Source organism: Symphodus melops (assembly GCF_947650265.1).
Source record: "Symphodus melops genome assembly, chromosome: 4".
Lineage (NCBI taxonomy): Eukaryota > Metazoa > Chordata > Actinopteri > Labriformes > Labridae > Symphodus > Symphodus melops.
This window is the reverse complement of record NC_136694.1, coordinates 15499577-15518515: the sequence shown is the minus strand read 5'-3', so window position 1 is coordinate 15518515 and position 18939 is coordinate 15499577. Positions and strand designations below refer to the sequence as shown.

General features: G+C 37.6%; 2 protein-coding genes and 1 long non-coding RNA gene across 13 annotated transcripts in view; 2 read left to right on the top strand and 1 right to left on the bottom strand.

Annotated features, from left to right (window-relative positions):
- The window catches only part of kif21b (kinesin family member 21B), a 58632-nt gene extending 51576 nt beyond the window's left edge, over positions 1-7056 (top strand). For all 10 annotated transcript variants that reach the window (XM_079340731.1, XM_079340726.1, XM_079340723.1 and 7 more), the window contains one exon: positions 1191-7056. In XM_079340731.1, the coding sequence (XP_079196857.1) occupies positions 1191-1239 (49 nt within the window). In that variant the 3' untranslated portion in view covers positions 1240-7056. The remainder of the gene's footprint in view (positions 1-1190) is intronic.
- Positions 7057-8505: 1449 nt separating this feature from the next.
- On the bottom strand, positions 8506-10924 carry LOC306822843. Its single transcript, XR_013778959.1, has 2 exons — positions 10047-10924; positions 8506-9834 (listed from the first exon to the last, which is right to left on the bottom strand). It is a non-coding gene; the product is annotated as an uncharacterized lncRNA (long non-coding RNA).
- Positions 10925-17487: 6563 nt separating this feature from the next.
- The window catches only part of LOC306822038 (copine-8-like), a 113376-nt gene continuing 111924 nt past the window's right edge, over positions 17488-18939 (top strand). For both annotated transcript variants that reach the window (XM_079340753.1, XM_079340752.1), the window contains exons 1-2: positions 17488-17812; positions 17910-18182. In XM_079340753.1, the coding sequence (XP_079196879.1) occupies positions 18064-18182 (119 nt within the window). In that variant the 5' untranslated portion in view covers positions 17488-17812; positions 17910-18063. The remainder of the gene's footprint in view (positions 17813-17909; positions 18183-18939) is intronic.

Below are 18939 nucleotides of genomic sequence, written 5' to 3'. Positions count from 1 at the left end.
TTTTTGTTGTTTTGTCTTTAGGCTTTCTGTTTTAATAGTTTAATAATGGTTAATTCTTCATTTGCAGACCACTGCCTCCACATACAGGAATTCCCTTCACTGAATAAATATCTTTCTTTCTTTTTTTTCTCTTGTCCTTAAGTTGAGTTTGTCTGAGTGCATGTTGTTCTTTCTAAATGCCTTGCACTGCACATTTTCTCAGCAATATGTGGGTGGGGACAAGTTTGTTTGACGGACAGCTCCATTATCTCGTTTATTCTGTAGAACCAGTTTGGGCTGGACCGGAAAACTTGTTAACCTGTTATCATACTTTTTGATGCTTAGAATGTATTACATTATAAATTCTCACCATAGCTCTACAAATATTTAACCTGTCCATGTCTTATCAACTAGAGTGATTGAAAACATCTGTGTGGGTGTTCATGGCCTTCTAAGGAATAGTTGATATTTTGTGAAATTAACTTTTATTGAACTAAGACTTTAGGCAAGAAACCCTTACCAGACATGTTGACAGTTTAGGGTTTGTTGGGATTAAACGGATCATATAAACAAAATATAAACTAATCTCATATTTGACAAACAGAGAGTGGCATCAATTTCACTAAAAATCAACCCAGCTAGCATTTGGTATTAACTAACTATGGTGCACAGTTGAGCTAACTACTCCAAACAGTGAAATGGAAATGTAATGCTGGCCCTTTTTTGACCTAGCCTACCAGTGCAAAGGGTTATGACTGCTGTCGTCAGAACAGGGAAGATGTTTAAAAGGAATTGACATGGTCCACTGGGAGTAAAGTTAGAGAGAGAATGGTTACTCTAACTTTTTCCAATGTTGTGAATGATATAAACTCCTTCCACTCTTCTCTGAGAAGGCAGAGAGATGTTTTTATTTACTGACACAATAGAGAATAGTCTTTAAAGCTTGTGTGTGTGTCAGTGTCTGTGAGGTTTACTTTTAAGGCAATTCTTCATGTTGTGTCTGATGTAGAATGGTTTGTTTTGAAAGAGAAAAACAGCATGATTGATGTTCAGTTATGTTCTCTTTTTTCTTGTGTTGTCCTTTATTTCTTTTGCTTTTGCTCATCATCCCATCTCTCTCTCTCTCTCTCTCTCTCTCTCTCTCTCTCTCTCTCTCTCTCTCTCTCTCTCTCTCTCTCTCTCTCTCTCTGTCCCTCTCTCTCTCTCTGTAGCGACAAGACAGTGAAGATCTGGTCATCAAAGGTTTGGAGGAAGAGGTGACAAACAAAAGACCATGGTTCCTCTTTGTAGGCCATCTTTCCAACTCACCTCAAGCAACAAGGTGCACTGTTTCCAAGGCAATCACGGTGTTTTTTTCTTCTTTATTGTGAAGGTGCAAAATGACAAAATGGAGTCGGGATATGTATTCCAAGGCAAAAATAAAATTTGCCTCTCAGATTTTTTTTACAGCCAATTTGAAAGTGCCATTCAGGTGTGATGCTACTGGGACAAGACAAATCAAATTTTTTCTGTTGTGGATTCACAAGACAAAACAATTTCTCATCGATGTGAAAACTACCACAACCTGTTATAAAGAGGAAATGAAAAGTGTCCTTCTGTTCTTTTACCTTTTTTTTGAACACCTGAGAAACCGCTGGAGAGAAATTTGCTACAAAGATGTGTATTCATGTCTGTAGTGTCTTAGAGTCAGGACATGAAGAGAATATAAATCCATGAGAGATGTTTACTAAGAACTGGAATCTCTGTTCCTCTGGCAGGACTGTTAATGTTCATAAAAGTTGTGACTGTTTGGATACTGAACATGCTGTGAGTTCATTATGGTGACTGATCAAGAGAAGAATATGGCTGAAGAAACACAGAACACCGTCACTGGAGGTTCAGTTATTGTCTCTGGAGTCTCCTTCCAATCACTTTTGGTTAAAGTTACTCTCAGTACATCACTGAAACTAATTGCATTCTGCGAGTCATGTTTTTAATGACTTTAATTTATTTATTATTTTCCCTACCTCAGTTCTTTTGAACTTTTGCACGAGGTGGGTGGGAACATTTTTACGGGTCTCTGTGTTCACACAGCAGGTGCTTGACATTTTTAAGTCTTTATTTGATGCCTGGCTCTTCATCTCTGCATGGATGTGTCCTTTGCGGCCCTCCAGCTATCAGTCTGTCTATCTGCTGACCTTGCAAACAGGAAAGCACACATCCAGTAGCACCGCCCCCGGAGGAATCTCATGGGATTGTATTATTTGTTGTGTGAAGTGCCAAGCACAGCGGAAAAGACGAAAAACCCTGCAGATACACATGATACACACCTACAATCCACTCCCAACGCATTTGTGTGTCCATTGAGGCCAAAGTGCCAAAACTTAAAACAACCATCCACAGCTGTATGTGGTCCATACCTGCCATTCATCCTCTACATAAATGCTAAAAAAAAGCCCGACCAGTACCCCAAATGTTTTTCTGCCTGGTTTTTGCTCCCCTTTGATCTTTAAGGTTAGCAACTGTATCAGTCTGTCCAGCCTTACTTAAGAGTCCACCTCCTTCCCTGCTTCTGACTTTCTTAAGGAATCCTTTTTAATTAGAGGTCTCACAGCTCTACTAGCTGCTTTCAGAAGAGATTACTCGGGTGAAAGTAGGTCATAACTGAGGAGGATTTCTTATTAAAATCCCAGTATACTTCCACCCACTTTTGCTGCTACATTTCAAGGCAGGAGGAAACTTTGTGTCCACATGTTCTGGTGTACAAATCTGTTTCTGTGGCAAATGTGTGTGCGCAAACACACACGTATGCAACAACTGTGGACACCCACACAAAACGAATATTTTAGTGGACGTTTCGGTTATCCATCTCGCCTGATAGTTCTTGGCATTCCTCACTGTGTTGATTTAGTGTCTCTTTAATGAAGCAAATTCAGCAATACAGCACACCACTGACACAAACACATCAACAAGCAACAGTAATAACTGAAATCATTAAAGTCTCTTCAATTGTCCTTATCCTTGATGTCTAATGCTTCCTCACACAGATATATTAGCAGGAGAGCACGTCACTTTCAGTTTTAACTTGGTCTTTTTATGTTGGTCAAAAATTATTTAAAAGCTTCTTTTTTTCAGTCTTTCTGTCTGATAGAACACAATTCTATTGTATTGTTCAGCTCTGAAAATCTTTCCATTGAAAAAACAATAGTCTTCTAATATAGTGCTCTCTTTCTTGTTAAAGACCCAGAAACATTATGTAGTGTAATCAAAACAGAGCTTGGACCACAAAATAGCATTTAAAGGTGCAGAGGCAAGTGAATGCCTTCCACATACTTCCTGAAAATTCTCAGTTTTTAAGAGAGAATATGTGCTGCTGATGGCTGATGTCACCATCACAAGGTTGAAGCTGCTGAAACTCTCCAAAAGCAATTTAAGTTTATAGGGTATGGGGGAGGGGGTTTTGATTTGCGATACAAATGTGTGGTTGGGGGTAGTTGAAACAATCTTAATTTTGATAAAGTTCTACACTTAGAAACTCAGGTAATGGTTTAAGATACTGTAAGTCAAATGAGTTGACCCTTTGGATTTTAGTAACTCTTTGAATGAGCCAAATGCCTTGTTTGAGAGATTTTTTATTTTGACAAAAGCAAATGGTAATATCAGTGTGCCATCCGTTTTCTAAAATCCCCTTTTCCATGTGTTCTTTCCCATTTGAATCCCTTTATTTATTTATGTACTGTGATTTTGTTCCTTAATGAAATGAAGAGCATCTTTCCAAGAGGGTCAAAACTGAAAGTCTTTCAACTTCGAGGAGATGTGCACAGAATTTTGAACATAATTTTTTCTTAAAAATATCTGTAAAATATTGTATAATAGTTTCATTGAAAAAACTGGCTAGAGTATTACAACATTTGTTCAGTGAAAGAAGCTCTGATGTGTGATGTGATAGCAATGCTAAAGCAGCCTGTCTCTGTTTATACTTTCTTCTCTCCAGACAAATCTACCATCTTCACATAAATTTTCCTCCGACATCATACTCAGGATGTGAAGCTGAACACTGCAAAACTATTGCTATGTTCCAGTCTGAAATGTCTGTAATCATCTGAAATCTCATAAGTAGTTTTCATTTCATTGATTCTTAACTGACATCAGAAAAGACAATGGATAGCTAAAATATGGCCCAGTTGTCCCATCCTTGTATTTAATCAGAGACATATTTGATGTCATTAGCTTGATGAGTGATTCCCAACCTTGAGCTAACAACCACCTTTCACCATTTCAAAAAGTTGTAGTTATTAGTCTCAACAGCTAATTCTAGCATTCAACCACTTCCTAGCTAACATTAGTGTTAGAGTGTTACACTATGTGAATAAAAATCCCACAAATTACTAGCAAATCAGAAACGCTAGCTACAGTTAAAATAATACCAATTGGTTAAATAGTTAGCTGTTGGCTTTGCCCTCCTCGTTACTTTTTTTCCCCTTGACAGTTACATCTGCTGATGTTAGCATTAGCCAATTTAGCCTTTATTACGGTTAATTCGCTAACGTACTATTATCCTGGAAGTTTTTCTACATCTAGTATTACATATTAGTTAGTTCAAATTAGTTTTGCTAAGAGGGTTAAATGAAAATGTTAGCTGATGTTTAAGGTTGAAGTTATCAAGTAAGTTGCTGAAATATTGCCCAGTGTCTTTCCAAATTGTGTCTATCTATTGTCTTTCAATAGTTCAACAGTCATAAAGTTGTAAAATGACCATTTGTCCAATTCCCCAAATGTTAGGATTGGTAAAACGAACAAGTTCTTTTCGCTTCTCAAACTGAGTCTGACAGAAAGGGGAAAATAGGCACAATGTGAATGCTGTTTTCGTGAAAGATAATATTGTAAAACTGTAGCTTTAGATTCTCTCTGAGGTGCTTGTCATTTGGTGACGGCTCCATAATGTAAGTGGTGCTTACGACTGACTAATTGGACATTTTAAAACACTGCAATCCACTGCTGCTGGTACTTTCACCTGAGTGTGTGTGTTATTAAAACCTGAAAAGTATTTCGCTATTTTTTGGATTATGAAACTTAACCATGTTGCGTGCTTCACAAAAGGCACTTGCAGAAAAGTTTTGTGTTTTAGTCAAGCAGACACAAAAAGTTTTAATCTGGATTTAGATCAGACACACTCAAACTTTACCAAAGGTCGTAGGCTTCTAATATGCTAATGTAAGCACCACTTCATTTATTGATAATGTGTAAATATGTGTCATAGCTTTTTGAATATTACATAGTTAGATGAGGTTAATAGACCTTCCTCATCAAATAACCTTGGAGTCATCTCTGCAAGTTAGAATTAACATGCACTTTGGATCATGAACACAGCTGTGAATACTACAATAACTGTTTTACAAACATATATGAAACCTAGTTTTAGACTTAGTTTACGAAGATAGTTCATGAGACTCTAATGGGGCTTGAGCAACAGAAATTGTACTGAGAAGAACCACCGCTGCTTAGCTCCTCATTAGGCTTAGAAATTAATGTTTGTGCTTATGCGGTTATATGTGTGTGTGTATATATATATATATATATATATATATATATATACAGACAAGTCTTCAAAAGCCGTGCTATGTATGTCCCTGCTTTTAATGTCCCTTTTTATTTTTATTTTTTTACAGCAAATGATTTCTGAAAATGAGAATTTTCTCCTTCCTTATTTCCCTGGCTGTCTGCTGGTATGTTCTTAATATCGCTGACCACAACCACATGATATTATTCTATGAACGATCTAATCAGAGACACAAAATGAGATAGATCTCACTTTAATCTCGCTTACCTTCTCTCTGGTGTTCATTCATAGAGGGATATTGTCTCATTTAATTTGCCACTGAGCATGTAGTGAGTTTTGTTTTAGCAATACTCTCTGATACTTAATTGTTAGCTATGTTCTGTAGCCAAACAGAAAAAAGTCTGTTGTAGCTACCTTTTAATATCCTTTATACAATCTTACAGAGCTGTTTGACCAAAGCTACATATCACTTAAACTAAAAACATGGGTTAAATTGAATGTTCTAAATTGTGATTCTAATGCTCCTAATTGCATTAAATAACAAACAAATCTAAGCACACACAGATTACATACACAGATTTCACCCTGGGACTTTGTATGAATTGACCATTTGCGAAGCCCTGCCCCCAGATAGCTACCACTCTTGCCAAGAAAGTATTAAAAATACATTATAATAGTGCAGAATTAACCACTCAAACTGTAAAATAGTTTTTGAATTTGCTCTTATTTCAGTAGAAATGTCGAGCTAATGCTGCTGTTCCCAGTTATAGTTTGTCTGTAAACCAGTCTATATGGTATTTTGTAAATACAAAAGGCGACCAGAGAGTCAAGCTACCGGTCCCATTGATGTGCTACACACCTTTTAGCATTTCCAGCCTCGGCAAAACATCTATGACTACCAGGAAACAAAACCTCGGTAATCAGCATCTCAGCCTCGTGCCTCTTCTAACAGGCCTAACTGCCTTACCAGAACAGAATGTGTCTGCAGGACTTTAATCATTATTCACTTAATATCCTAAATCTGTAACAGATTCCTTCTGAGGATTGTAGATCATCCATACAGATTTTGTGATTCAGACAACTTCTCGGCTCACTTTATCAGTAGGACTGATAAGACTTTGCCTCAGGGTGCTGAGGGATGAGATCGCTTTAAGACACAATCAAGAGGGCTGCTGATCAAGAGGGCACTTTACTGTGAGTCGCTATCGCATGTACACATACAACACACTTCTTCACTGGCTTCTCAAGTAGTGTTTCTCAAGGTGTGTTGTTGTGTTAATCACACATTGGTGATACAATTTGTCATGGTGTCTGTGAAATATGTACTCATGGGACTTAAATGCAGGGTCAAAGGTCATTTTGTGCCTTTTATTGCACAGACTACTCCCTCTTAAATGAGTGTACATGTGTGTACAGTTTTTTTTATATGACTAAGTGCATGTGAACAAGCCATGTAAAATATCGTACTGTAAATAATGTAAGTAAGTATTTAATGAAGGAGCAAACGTTCCCTCAAAACAATAAATTAGTGGAAAACATCTGTCCTTTGTGTCTCATGGTATGTCTAATCTAGATAGGATACAGTATATACAAAAATATGTAAATACTGTTTTATCATCCTCCTCATCTTTTTTCCATCTATGCACACTGCCTAATGTAAATACTGTGAAGCTTTCTACGTCAAGTAGATAAATCTATTGGGTAAATAATTACATATTCTATCATGTATATTTCAGCATTTTTGCTCTACTCACCACAGCATTGTCTCTTTAGCATTATAAATATTAGTCTGTACTTATTGTCTGTAGTTTGTTTATATTAGATGTACTTTTTGTACATACAGAGCATTGTTCACCAAAATCAAAATTCCTCATGTGTGTAAGAACACCTGGCCAATAAAGCTAATTCTGAAATAATGTGATTGGACAAGAGGTATTCCATGAGTGCCAATATACAGAACAAAAGCATAAGGACTCTTCATATATAAAACATATCACTACAGTTCAGTCAGATATTCTAAACAGTTATCTTGGACACTAACGAGTTTAAATAGGCCAAGAAACTTAAACTACCACAACTAACTCCACAACTAGTGTTTTATATCTGTTTCCTGACAGCAATATTACAATGGAATTTATTTTGTTATGATTGAATGTCAGTAGGCTTGCTATTGCAGAGAAAGAGCCAAGGTTATATTCATTACCAGCCTTCCCTCTAATGTGATATCACTTAATTGGTGTCTTCTGATTCTTAATCTTCAAGGTAATAAAAATAAACAATGTTTTTTATAATCATAGTACAGTCCTGTGATTACTCAAACACGAGTTAATAACAAGAGTTCTGTTTACTTTAACAGCCTATTTATGCTGGTCGTTAGGGGTCAACTGCTTGGCAACGGATGAAATTAGAAACATTTAGAAAAAAGCACAGCATATTCAGAAACGCTACACATTTAAAAACAAATGCAAACTCCCAAAACAAATGCAAAGACACAAAAACGCCACAAAAAGGTTAAACAACTGCATGAGCATTAAACATGCTGAAAGTACAGAAAACCAAACTTAAGTGAAAAAAAATACACATTCAGAAAACAATACAGAAACGCGCTACACATGGCGGGTGGATAGGCTCTTAATCTTTGTAGATGATTATGTTGTGTTTGTAACCTGTTCTGTGCATGGATAAGTGAATACTTATGTGTAAATGTAGGTTGTTCACAGATACGGGACAATGGGGAAGTGGCTTTATTATCAAACCACATACCGATTAACACCACCAGGGCCTGGTGACTTTGCATTAGTTTGGGAGTTTGCATTTATTTATTCGAATGTGCAGCGTTTCTGCATATGCTGCACATTAAATGTTTGGTTTCATCTATTGGCAAGTATTTGGCCCTTACCTGCCACTGTACTTATTGCCTATTGCAACAATTAGCTCTTGATCTCCTGCCTGAAGACAGGAGAAGAAATTAAATAGTCACCTTGCAGATGGATAAGGAGTTTATTGATCATTCAGGGTAAACAGACAAACAGGTTGCAACAGATGAGACATAGACATAGGCAGATGTTTTTCATCCCGATACATTTCTTTTCACTTCAGGGCTGGAGATACAGACTCTGCACTCATACATCTTCATTTCCTCTGCAAACTCTGATCATTAACTTGAGCCGAGCTTCGCTTGTCTCAGCAGCGATGAGAGATTCAAGGGCTGTGATGTACGACGGCCATTAACGCCTCACAGGAGACAGCAACTGTTTGAAAATGCCACTCACAAACAAATAAACATCCATACACAAATCCTGTCACGTCCCAGCTGTGTGAGCTCCATCTGCTCTCTCTTCATATGATGAACTCCTGAAATTTCAATTAGTCTTTTTGAGTACACTTCAATGCTCCAGTAGGTCTGTTCTTACATGCTGATCCATCAATCTTAGTAATAAACCCTCATATCCATTATGTTTCCTGGTGATTATACAGAAAGTAATTTAAATCTAAAATCTAAAGTAAAAATTCTGAATCTTGCCAGGGATTACAGATGTCATTGGATCAAGGGGATGATGCAGAGGCCTTCATGGTCCCCATGCAGAGATGAATTGTAATTTTGGTGAACCATTAAAAAGGCACCAAAAACCCCTGACAATCAATTTACACTTATTGGCACACCTGTGCTCATTGAGAGCATGTTAACATCTTGAGCTGGTGTTAATAATTTGCTTTAACCATCAGTAGTATTGTTTACTTTGTCAGCTCATTATTTGCTTTAATGTTAGTGACACTAATTATAGGTAATAGACCAAAGCACACTGAAAAATAAGTTATATCATGACAAGTTACAACAATTCCACAATTAGTACGTGCTCAAGTGAGTTTTTTGTGCTTCAAACTCTTAAAGAGTAGCAAGAGCAATGACGGATTTTTTTCTCCCCATCTCAAGAAAGCAATTACATTATTTTACAGTTGCTTTGCAAAAAAATCTCATATTATTCTAATGTCTGCAGGAACTGCTCAATCAGCTGACTGCTGCAACTGTATCAGGGCTCTTACATATCCAATGAGTACTAACTCTTCATACACCTGAAGATTTGTACTTACACTACCCTAAAGTATCTAGACTTTTTTAGTTGCAACTTAATTATCTTTATCATTTTGTATTCATTTCAAATCTATGCAGAGTTGATCCCATTTTGTTATCCAGTACATTTTATTTTGCCAAACCTATACCTGAAAAGACAATCGTTCTGGAGGACAATGTGGATGCAGAAGAGATGTTTATGGGTGAACAACAAAAACAAATAAAAGTCATCCAACTTATAGTACTGGCTGTGATATGAAAAGAATACTGTAGGAAATGTGAGTAGTGGAGGTTCTAGACAGACAGAAAATGTATTCTACATTTTAATAAAGAAGGAGAAATAAGGCAGCTGTTACATATCAATAAGGGAAATATAAGGACATGCTGGAAGACATTGTAGAAGTTAATTACATTTAAAGTACATCCTCTATTAATGTGTCACTACTGGTAAGTCACCTATGTCCTATGAAGAGAAACAAAGCAAAATACACTGTCACTGATGGAGAGGGCTCAAAGATGATTTTAATGCCAAGGGAAGTCATGAAAAATCATCAAAAACAAAAATCCCTACTGTTTCTCAGATATACACAGCGGGCATCTGCACGACCATAGAACAAAGCCTCTGACTACGAACAAAATAGGGTGGTCTAATCCAATTATACTCTCCCCCTTTGAGTCTGGTTTCACAAAGCATAGTGAACATACGCATACACAAATACAAAAAGAGATACACATTAACTGCTCAATAAAATTGAGGAAACAGATTGCATACATTATTATTAATTAAATCTAACTTTGTTAATAGTTGAGTTTATATAACTGAAATCAGTTGCTAAAGAGTAACCTGTTTAAATTGAATAGATTCAAATAAAGAACAAATCAATCAAATCTAAACAAAAATATGAAGTCGATGTCACGGTAAAGAGCTGGCAAGGACTAGTCTTGATCTGGATAAACGATGTCAACCAGTCGAGGGATAATAATATCAAATATCAACAATTTTTTGCAATAATACTGAAAATTTAGTTGTTAAAAGCACAGATGCAATAAAGGCAGATATTTTTCATTATAATATTACATTTTATGTCCTAGAAGTGCACTATGTAGTATGGGGAAGAGGATCTTCTTCGATCTTCTTTGATTGATTTTATGACTGAGCAAACAAAGCAAACAAATTGTCTTCAAAAATATGCATCAAAACTGATCAATTTATCAGTTATACTAAAAATTTGATAGCAGCAGTCTCATAATTACGTCTTAGAAATAAGCATTGTACTGTATGTCTTTTCATCTAATCCTGGAAAGTTGCATTTAAAATAAGTGATCAAGATTTAAACTTGTATCAATCTCTAACATAATTTTGGTTGAAAAGGCTCTTGCTTCTTTTTGTTTAGCAGTTCCATTATATCTACATTATTTCATGGCTAAAATAAACCTTATTGCTGGACAAGAGAAGATAAGAGAGTCACCTTTTCTGCAGAGAAAATCTGAATTCTCTACTTTGTCACAGATGTTACAACTGCAGATGAAAAAACACTAACTTTAACACATACTGTATTAATTAGTTACTTTATGGCTATACATTGTAGCAACACTTTATAAATTCCAGAGGTAAAATGGGTTTCCCATTAGATCCTTTTTTCTTTTATAATTCATTAATTTCCCCTTTAGCTCATTTATCTCTCACTTAACTGTCACTTCATTTCCATGCAGTGTCAAGTCCTTGCTATCATTTTGTCTTCTTTGAGCCTCTTCTCTTAACATCCGGTTTTGAACTCCTCCAAGGAAGGAAGTTGTAGGAGACCAGGGCTGTGAGGAGGTATGTAGCCATGCCGGTGTATTCTCCAATCACCAAACACAGAGGCTGCGCCAACACGAACAAGCAGAACACATTCATGGACGCCCGATCATCCAGCTCAACCAGATCATTCTGAGATGCTTTCATCACACCAAAGAAATAAATCAGCGCCACCGCCGGGTAGAAAGCCAGCTCTACCATGATTCTGAAGACGGGATGCTCTCACACACTGGGAAACCTTCAGATTAAAATGAACACATGTTGGGAAGTAGTTTGTAAGATCCACTGAAGCCATTATGCAGAGTATTTCAAATACACACTCACCCAGATCAGATTTACACACACACGGACAGAAATCCCTCTGAAGTGTGACGTTAGATCTGACAGTATAACAAACTTGGACCTTTGATCTGTCACAACTGCTCTGTCAAACATTATCCAGCTCCCATGTTCCTAATCAGGAAACATATCCATTAAGCACTCTTGATAAAACCCTCGATAATGTCCGTTTGTGTATATCCTCAAACAGTTTTTATGGTACACCAAAGTGACCTTAACCTGAATGTACTACATTGTTAAACCTTGGACTTTACACTACTAACTACTCATGTCTCTGTGTTATACGTCTGGAGCTAGGAGAGGTTTAGCCTAACTTAGCATGAAAGCTGTTAAGATAAGGAAACAGTTATCTAGGCCATGCTGGAGGGAATTAGCCATGGTACTCATTATGATAACATTACTTAGCCAACTAAAATTCCTGTTCAAGTTTTATCTAGGCTCTGTAGGTGAATTAAAGTGTAAATTAATTGTTATCAATATGTAACTGTTGGAGGTAAAGCACAAACGTGTATTATGCAAAAAGTGAAATTATTATTCATCTAATAGGAATACTATTAAAATGTGAAATGGAAAAAGAGCAGATACGGCCAAATACAAAATATTTCACTAATGCACAAATGCTATCAATTAAAATCACTTACTCAATTACATTTAATTTATGGATATGACCAGAGTCTCTTAGGGGCTTTAACAAGCAAATGTAGTTTAATGAAGGCAATGGGTAACAGTGCCATCATCCACAGTTCTGACATTATGCAGCCAGTGAGTACTGTGCACACTGTTGAGTCCCTAGTGGAAACTCTGCCTGCAGGATGCTCTTTGCTAGACTTCATAATTTCTGTCTCTATATTAAGCAATTGTATGTAATGACAAAGAATTCAAGTGATTAAGTTGGGAAAAATAGAGAGGAGAAGAGTGTCCGTCAAAGGTGTAATTCCACATCCAGGTTTTTGAATCCCTCTTGCCACAGCCTGAAGGAGTGCTGTGCTGTTAGTCAATCAGCAACCCAGGCTGCTGCAAAACCCCACATGAACACTGCGTGTATGCCAGTGGCTGTTTCTTTGTGTGTGTGTGTGTGTGTGTGTGTGTGTGTGTGTGTGTGTGTGTGTGTGTGTGTGTGTGTGTGTGTGTGTGTGTGTGTGTGTGTGTGTGTGTGTGTGTGTGTGTGTGTGTGTGTGTGTGTGTGTGTGTGTGTCTCCTTCTGTCTGTCTGTCAGCAATCATTTCATGAAAGGTTTCTGCACAATGTTTGCCACCTCAGGAGGGGTTTGATTCTGGATTAGAGCACAGTGTCTCAGAGTTGGATTACACTCTGGGAGGGAACATGTGGTCCCTTTGAACACAGGTTGATCAAACCCCCCCGCTCCTCTGCATACATCAGAGCTCACTGTGGTTTACTTAAGCTGCAACAGGTGGACATTATTGAAAAATAAGTAACTCTTTCATTGTTTTCAAATTAGAAATAATATTTCTCTTGTTGATTTGTATTCCAAAACTTTGGTCAAGTATTTATGGTTGTAGCTTGACCTCATGAGCTCAAGCGATACTGTAGTAATAGATCTGGATATGGTCATACTGTTAAAACTCTTATATGAATCAGAAATGACAGCATTAAAAAGACAGGCTTCTTAATTTTTGTCTCCTTTATTATTTGTTGTGAGTTATGATTTTTTCCTTTAACACGTCATGTTAAGAAAGTGTTTTCCAATAATTCACAAACAGACATCTCCAAAATAACAATTTCCTATTTCACAGTAACTTGGAACATGAACTAAAGTCAAAACTTTAAAGAAAAATTGCAACAGATCCTCAAGCTGAAATTAGGTTTAGAATGTGATAACGTTAAGGGACATTAGCATTTACATCTCAAGTTTAATTAAAAAGCCTTGTTGGTAGATTAAAACTCAAACCAAAGTATGAAGTTTTCTGTAGAAATTGAGTTTTTTTTCTCGAAGGACCACAGCATGAAAGCCAATCATCTTTAGTTGGTAAATTATACAACAATTCAACAATTCACCACAGAATTTCTAACACCGCTGAAGGCATAATGTCTTAGAGAAAACTGCATTGCTAATGACTGCTGATACCTGTCATAACCACAAGGTAAGTACAAGGTTTGACAAAGACAGAGTTAAGTTTAAAATTTGAACGGGGATGCTGTATTTATAAGCGTGCATCACAAGCTTGGTAAAATACGCACCATCCCCCTGATTAACATATTTGATTACCACTTCTTGTATTCAGGTAAAAGTCTTTTCCATCCGAGATTTATTAATTGGTAGATTTATTTTTTTTCTTCTGGAAAGTGAAGACAAGTGATATTTGAGATTGGGAGAGAAAATTAATGTCTGATTTTGCAAGGAGCTTCTCGTCTTTCAGGGCATTTGTCTCTTTTTTACATAATTGCTTCCAGAAAGGCGATATTTTTGGACAGCATGACGCAAGAGAGAATAAACACAGTAATTAGTGCTCAGAAAAACTGCAGGGTGTCGAGGGAGGAGGACAAAGGAGGACGTAAGGGGATGTTCATGGTGTAATTAATGTGACCAGCACAAAAGCTGTGGCCACCTGCTGGTCCTCTGCAACTGGATGGCAAGTAGCTTTCAAAAGGAAATATGCAGTGTTTGCTTCTTGAGACATTCAGAAATAGGCTGGGTATTTTGATTTTTCACAGGAACTTGTTGCTGCAATTACTGCGACTAATTAACTTTAAGGTACTGTATAAAAACCCTTTCTTGTGGTTCTGTTAATTGCTTTTAGTCTTACTGCTACAGATAAAGATGGTGTAGTCTCTTGGCAATTAAAAAAAACAATGTTCTATGCTGCCAGACCGGTTTATAATGTATCCACATTCCTGACACTCAACACCACAAGTTTTAAAGGTCACATGTTATACTTTTTTCAACAAGTTTAAGTAAGTCTCAGAGCTCCCCACAACAGGTTTTTCAAATTCCCTGCTAAATTTTTGATTTTGAATGTTAACATACCTATAAACCTCTTCATTTTAGCCCTGCTCAGAACAGGCTGTGTCTGTTCATAGCTTTTACATGACATCACATGCCTATGGTACAGCCCACTTGCAAGCAGGCTCTCTACCACTGTATGCAACTGAGAAATTAGTCTCAGATGCCACCTACATGTTTTAATCATAGACTATAATGTCTTTATTGGTTTTATTTTTCAAATGAAAGACAGTCAAATGTGATGCATTAACCAACATGGAGACAGGCCGGGGTTTTACTTCCACAGAACTGAATCGGAGAAAGAAACCCCCGAAAGGAAGACATTGTGGATTAATGATGTAGATGCATTGCTGTCCCTGTGAGGGTATAAAACGACAGACCTTTCTTAATCCTGCCATGAAATATTGTGTTAACTTGATCAAAATATTCCTGACTTTTAACTAACATTACGGTCCCAGACTGACTGAGAGACTGCTTACAGGGATCCTGATAGAACTGTTACCTTAAATGCAATCAAGCTTTGTTCATCCATGTCCCTCTGAAAGGACATGGGTGGCTTGGACTTTCATACACTATGCCCATGGTTTATAGTGAGAAGGTGGACTCAGAGGGCAGAACGAACACCGAGCTGTAGGAGTGTAACTGCCACCTGTTTAAGCATTTTATGAGGATGGACTTTTCTCATAATTGGGTTTTTAGAGAGTCTAGGGCCACATATTAGTGTCAGAAAAAAATGGTGAAGTAGTGTAATTTGCATGACATGTGACCTTTATTGTGTTAATTGGAATACATTTCTCTGTGTTAATTGGAAGTTGTCAGCTATTGATTTGATTGCTGTTTGCTACAGAGCTAAACACAATAAGTGAACGTGATCCCCCCCCCCCCCCCCCCCCCCCCCCCACACACACACACACACACACACAAACACAAACAAACACAAACACCTTGCCCTCTGGCTATGCTCCATCATCCCCCCTCTTCAGAACATCTGCAATAAAAGGCTCACCGGCACCAAACAAAAAAATAACAACCTAAAAGACATGAACCATCCTGAAGAGAAATGAGTGGATTTGCAGTGTGTGCCTCTTTATCTCTGTTTATGGGTCATTCAGTGACATATGAGAAACTAATTTGTTTTTTAGATGAGTACAGTGGTGTGTGAAGTCATGATGTGTATTCCTGTGTGTGTGTGTGTGTGTTCCTGATCCTTAGCTACAGGGCTGAGTGGGCAGAAACGTCTTGTGCCGGTTTAAATTGATTTCCAGAATCCAGATGCGAGGCGCTTCTGTGCAGGAAAGGGCTGTTTGATGCTGCACACATTTATGAAAGGAGGTAAAAGGGTTTATGGCTGTGTGTCCCTCGGTCTGATATGCAAGTTAGATTGTCAAAGAAGGAAAGAGACAGAGAGGGACAGGGAAAGTAAAACGTAACAGGAATTGAGAAGTTTATGTTTCCATTGCTACCAAAAAAAATAAACGTTTTCCAACTTAGTCAAAAGAGTCTTTTCCCCCCTTGATGCAACCGACAATCTGCGAGAGACGGTTGTTACTTGATTTTTCATGACTTTTTTGATGTGGATTTCATATTTTTAGCCATATATTGTTATTCATATATAAGTGTTGGGCCATTGTTTGTCAATAAAAAAGACAGAGGAATGTAGAGTGTCAAACAAGTGGAATAAACAGAAAAGCAACACACAAAAAGCATGCATTTAGGAACTGTAGTTATCCAAAAAATGGCAAAGCCATCAATTTCTTGGCAGGGGGGAGTACCAGTTTAGCATATTTATTACAAAATGGTTTACAAAGCAGGTTTTAGCTGCATACAACAGGCTAATGAATGATGGTGGCCATTTAATCTCTATGCTATTCCCTCTATAATTAATATTGATTTAAAATCAGCCTGACTGTTGCAGTCTAATTGCTAACTCAAAATGGGAACTTTAGCCTCCAAGTATATATCTATTTGGGTTGAACAATTTGTAATAAAGGCAGACAATTTTCACTTTTTTTTGGTTTTCACTGATTTTTCACTGGTATTTTGTGGGAGCTGTCCATGGCAGTGGTGCTGAAATCCCCTCTTCCAATGCTGCTCTTCTGTTCTGTAAGTCATAATTTAAAGGCTCTGTGAGGACTAAAGAGCTGATAATGAAACAACCTTAAACTAATATTGATATGGCCCTTATCATACACAAAAGCAAAATAAACAATCAGACGGTTGATATATAAATAGTTATCTGTTTGTCTGTTAACCTGCCATTGGGTGTTATGAAGATTAAAATACCAACACACCCTCTTTGTTTCCATGCTAAAGAATAATTGTCTGTTGTACATTAGACATAAATAAACAAAAAAGGAGGACATTTTTGGTATAAAACACAAATTCTACATTACATGGTGATATCAGCAAAGTGTTAATACCAGCTTTGTCCACAGGGTGCAAACATCCACACAGCTATGAAGTTCCTCCCAGAAGCTTTAAAACACTTTGAAACAAATCAGTGAGCACCTTGTCAAGGTGAGAGTAGAATAAGTAATAACGGCTGACAGGCTCTTTTATAACATTTAGCTGTCCAGTGATGAAAAGTCTACATCTTAAATAAGTAAACTTTAAAATGATAGAACTGAAGTAAAATATTAAATATTAAACTGAAACAATATGATTTTTCCCCAACATGTTTCTTGAACCACCTTTCTGTATCCTTTGAAGCACTTGTGGGATGAGATAAAGTTTAGGACAACTTTAGACAAAAGTGCACTTTGATAATGGTTTGAAGGATATCATGCTTCATGATTCTACTACACTTAATATAAAGTCGTAAATGTACAGGAGCATTAGTATTAAATTAGTAACTACTTGAGCACACACAGTTACTGTATAAGCACAGAGGCTGTTGCAGACTGATAACAGAAGCAGCTGCAGCAGTCGCAACAACAGCAGCGGGGCACGGACAGGGTGTTTCAGCACTTGAGAGTGATTCTGTGTGGGAGGAGGATGGGTGTGTTAGAGAGCATCCAGCCTCTTCTCTTCACACGCTATGCTGTGCGCTCAGACTGAAGACAAAGCGCGGAGAGGAGTCAACCTATCCATGTGACGTGCAACAGTCCTTTCACATCTGTCCTGGTATTTATTGTCATCTTACTGTGTTTTTTTTTTTTTTTTTTTTTTTTTAAATTTACGTTGAATGGACAGTTGGACAGTGCTCCCCTCTCCTCTCCAGCTTCAACATCTGTGAAGTGGCTTCCTCTCCCGGACACCCCGGAGGCCGTCTGGTCTCTGATCTGGTCTCTCGAGTCTCCGGAGATTCGGCGCGCGCCGTCAGGACCAGGCTGTGCAGCTCTCGGATCAGACCCGAACCACTCCAAAATCTGACGATGGAGCTCATGGAGGGAGACGTTGTGAACAAGCTCGATGACATGTCATCGGTGTACGACTTCGACCCGATCACCGGAAACATCCCCGCCACCAAAGTGGAAATCACCGTCTCGTGCAGGTGAGTGAAAATGAGCCGCATAGCAGGTGACCAGGAAAGTTAGCTGCAAGGAGACTGCATGGTTGGAAAGTTGTAACGGGCCCCACCCTTTCTGTGCGATGGAGTTAGTGCTGCTCACTGAGGTTGATCTAAATAAATGAAAAAAAAACAACAACTTGTCCAATGCATTTCTAACAGATAGACTATATCTGTAGTTTTTGTGTGGATACAATAGAGTATTTTTTGCAGGACTCCTTTTTATTTATTTTAAAGATTTGTGTGCATTTCTATATTGAAGAACAAACTCTTTTTAAAGCAGTTTTCTTCTCCCATCAAGAGGGATGCCTTACATTGGAAAATAATTCATGTATTTTTTCGTTTACATCGATAATTGACAGACATCCACGAGAAAAAAACAAAACAAAACAAAAAAAACCATATGAGCACCACAGAGAGCACAAAGAAGACACTAATGTGATTAATTAATAAATCATAAATCATTAATTAATCTGATCTTTTGTGAGGTATGTGTGATTGATGATTATACAGCATATTGAGCGCACTTTTGCTGTGCCATTTTTTTTCTGAAGATGAGCCTGTTGTAGACTTTGTAACCTGTTCGCTGGCAGCACAGAAAGCCTCTCGCCCTCCTCTCCCACATTCTGGTTCTTAAAGATTAAGAGGTCCACATCACATTCACACAAACTCCTGTCCTTGACCTCGATATTAGAAACGTTATTCAGAGCAACGTTTTATTTGCTTCTCATGAAAATAAAAT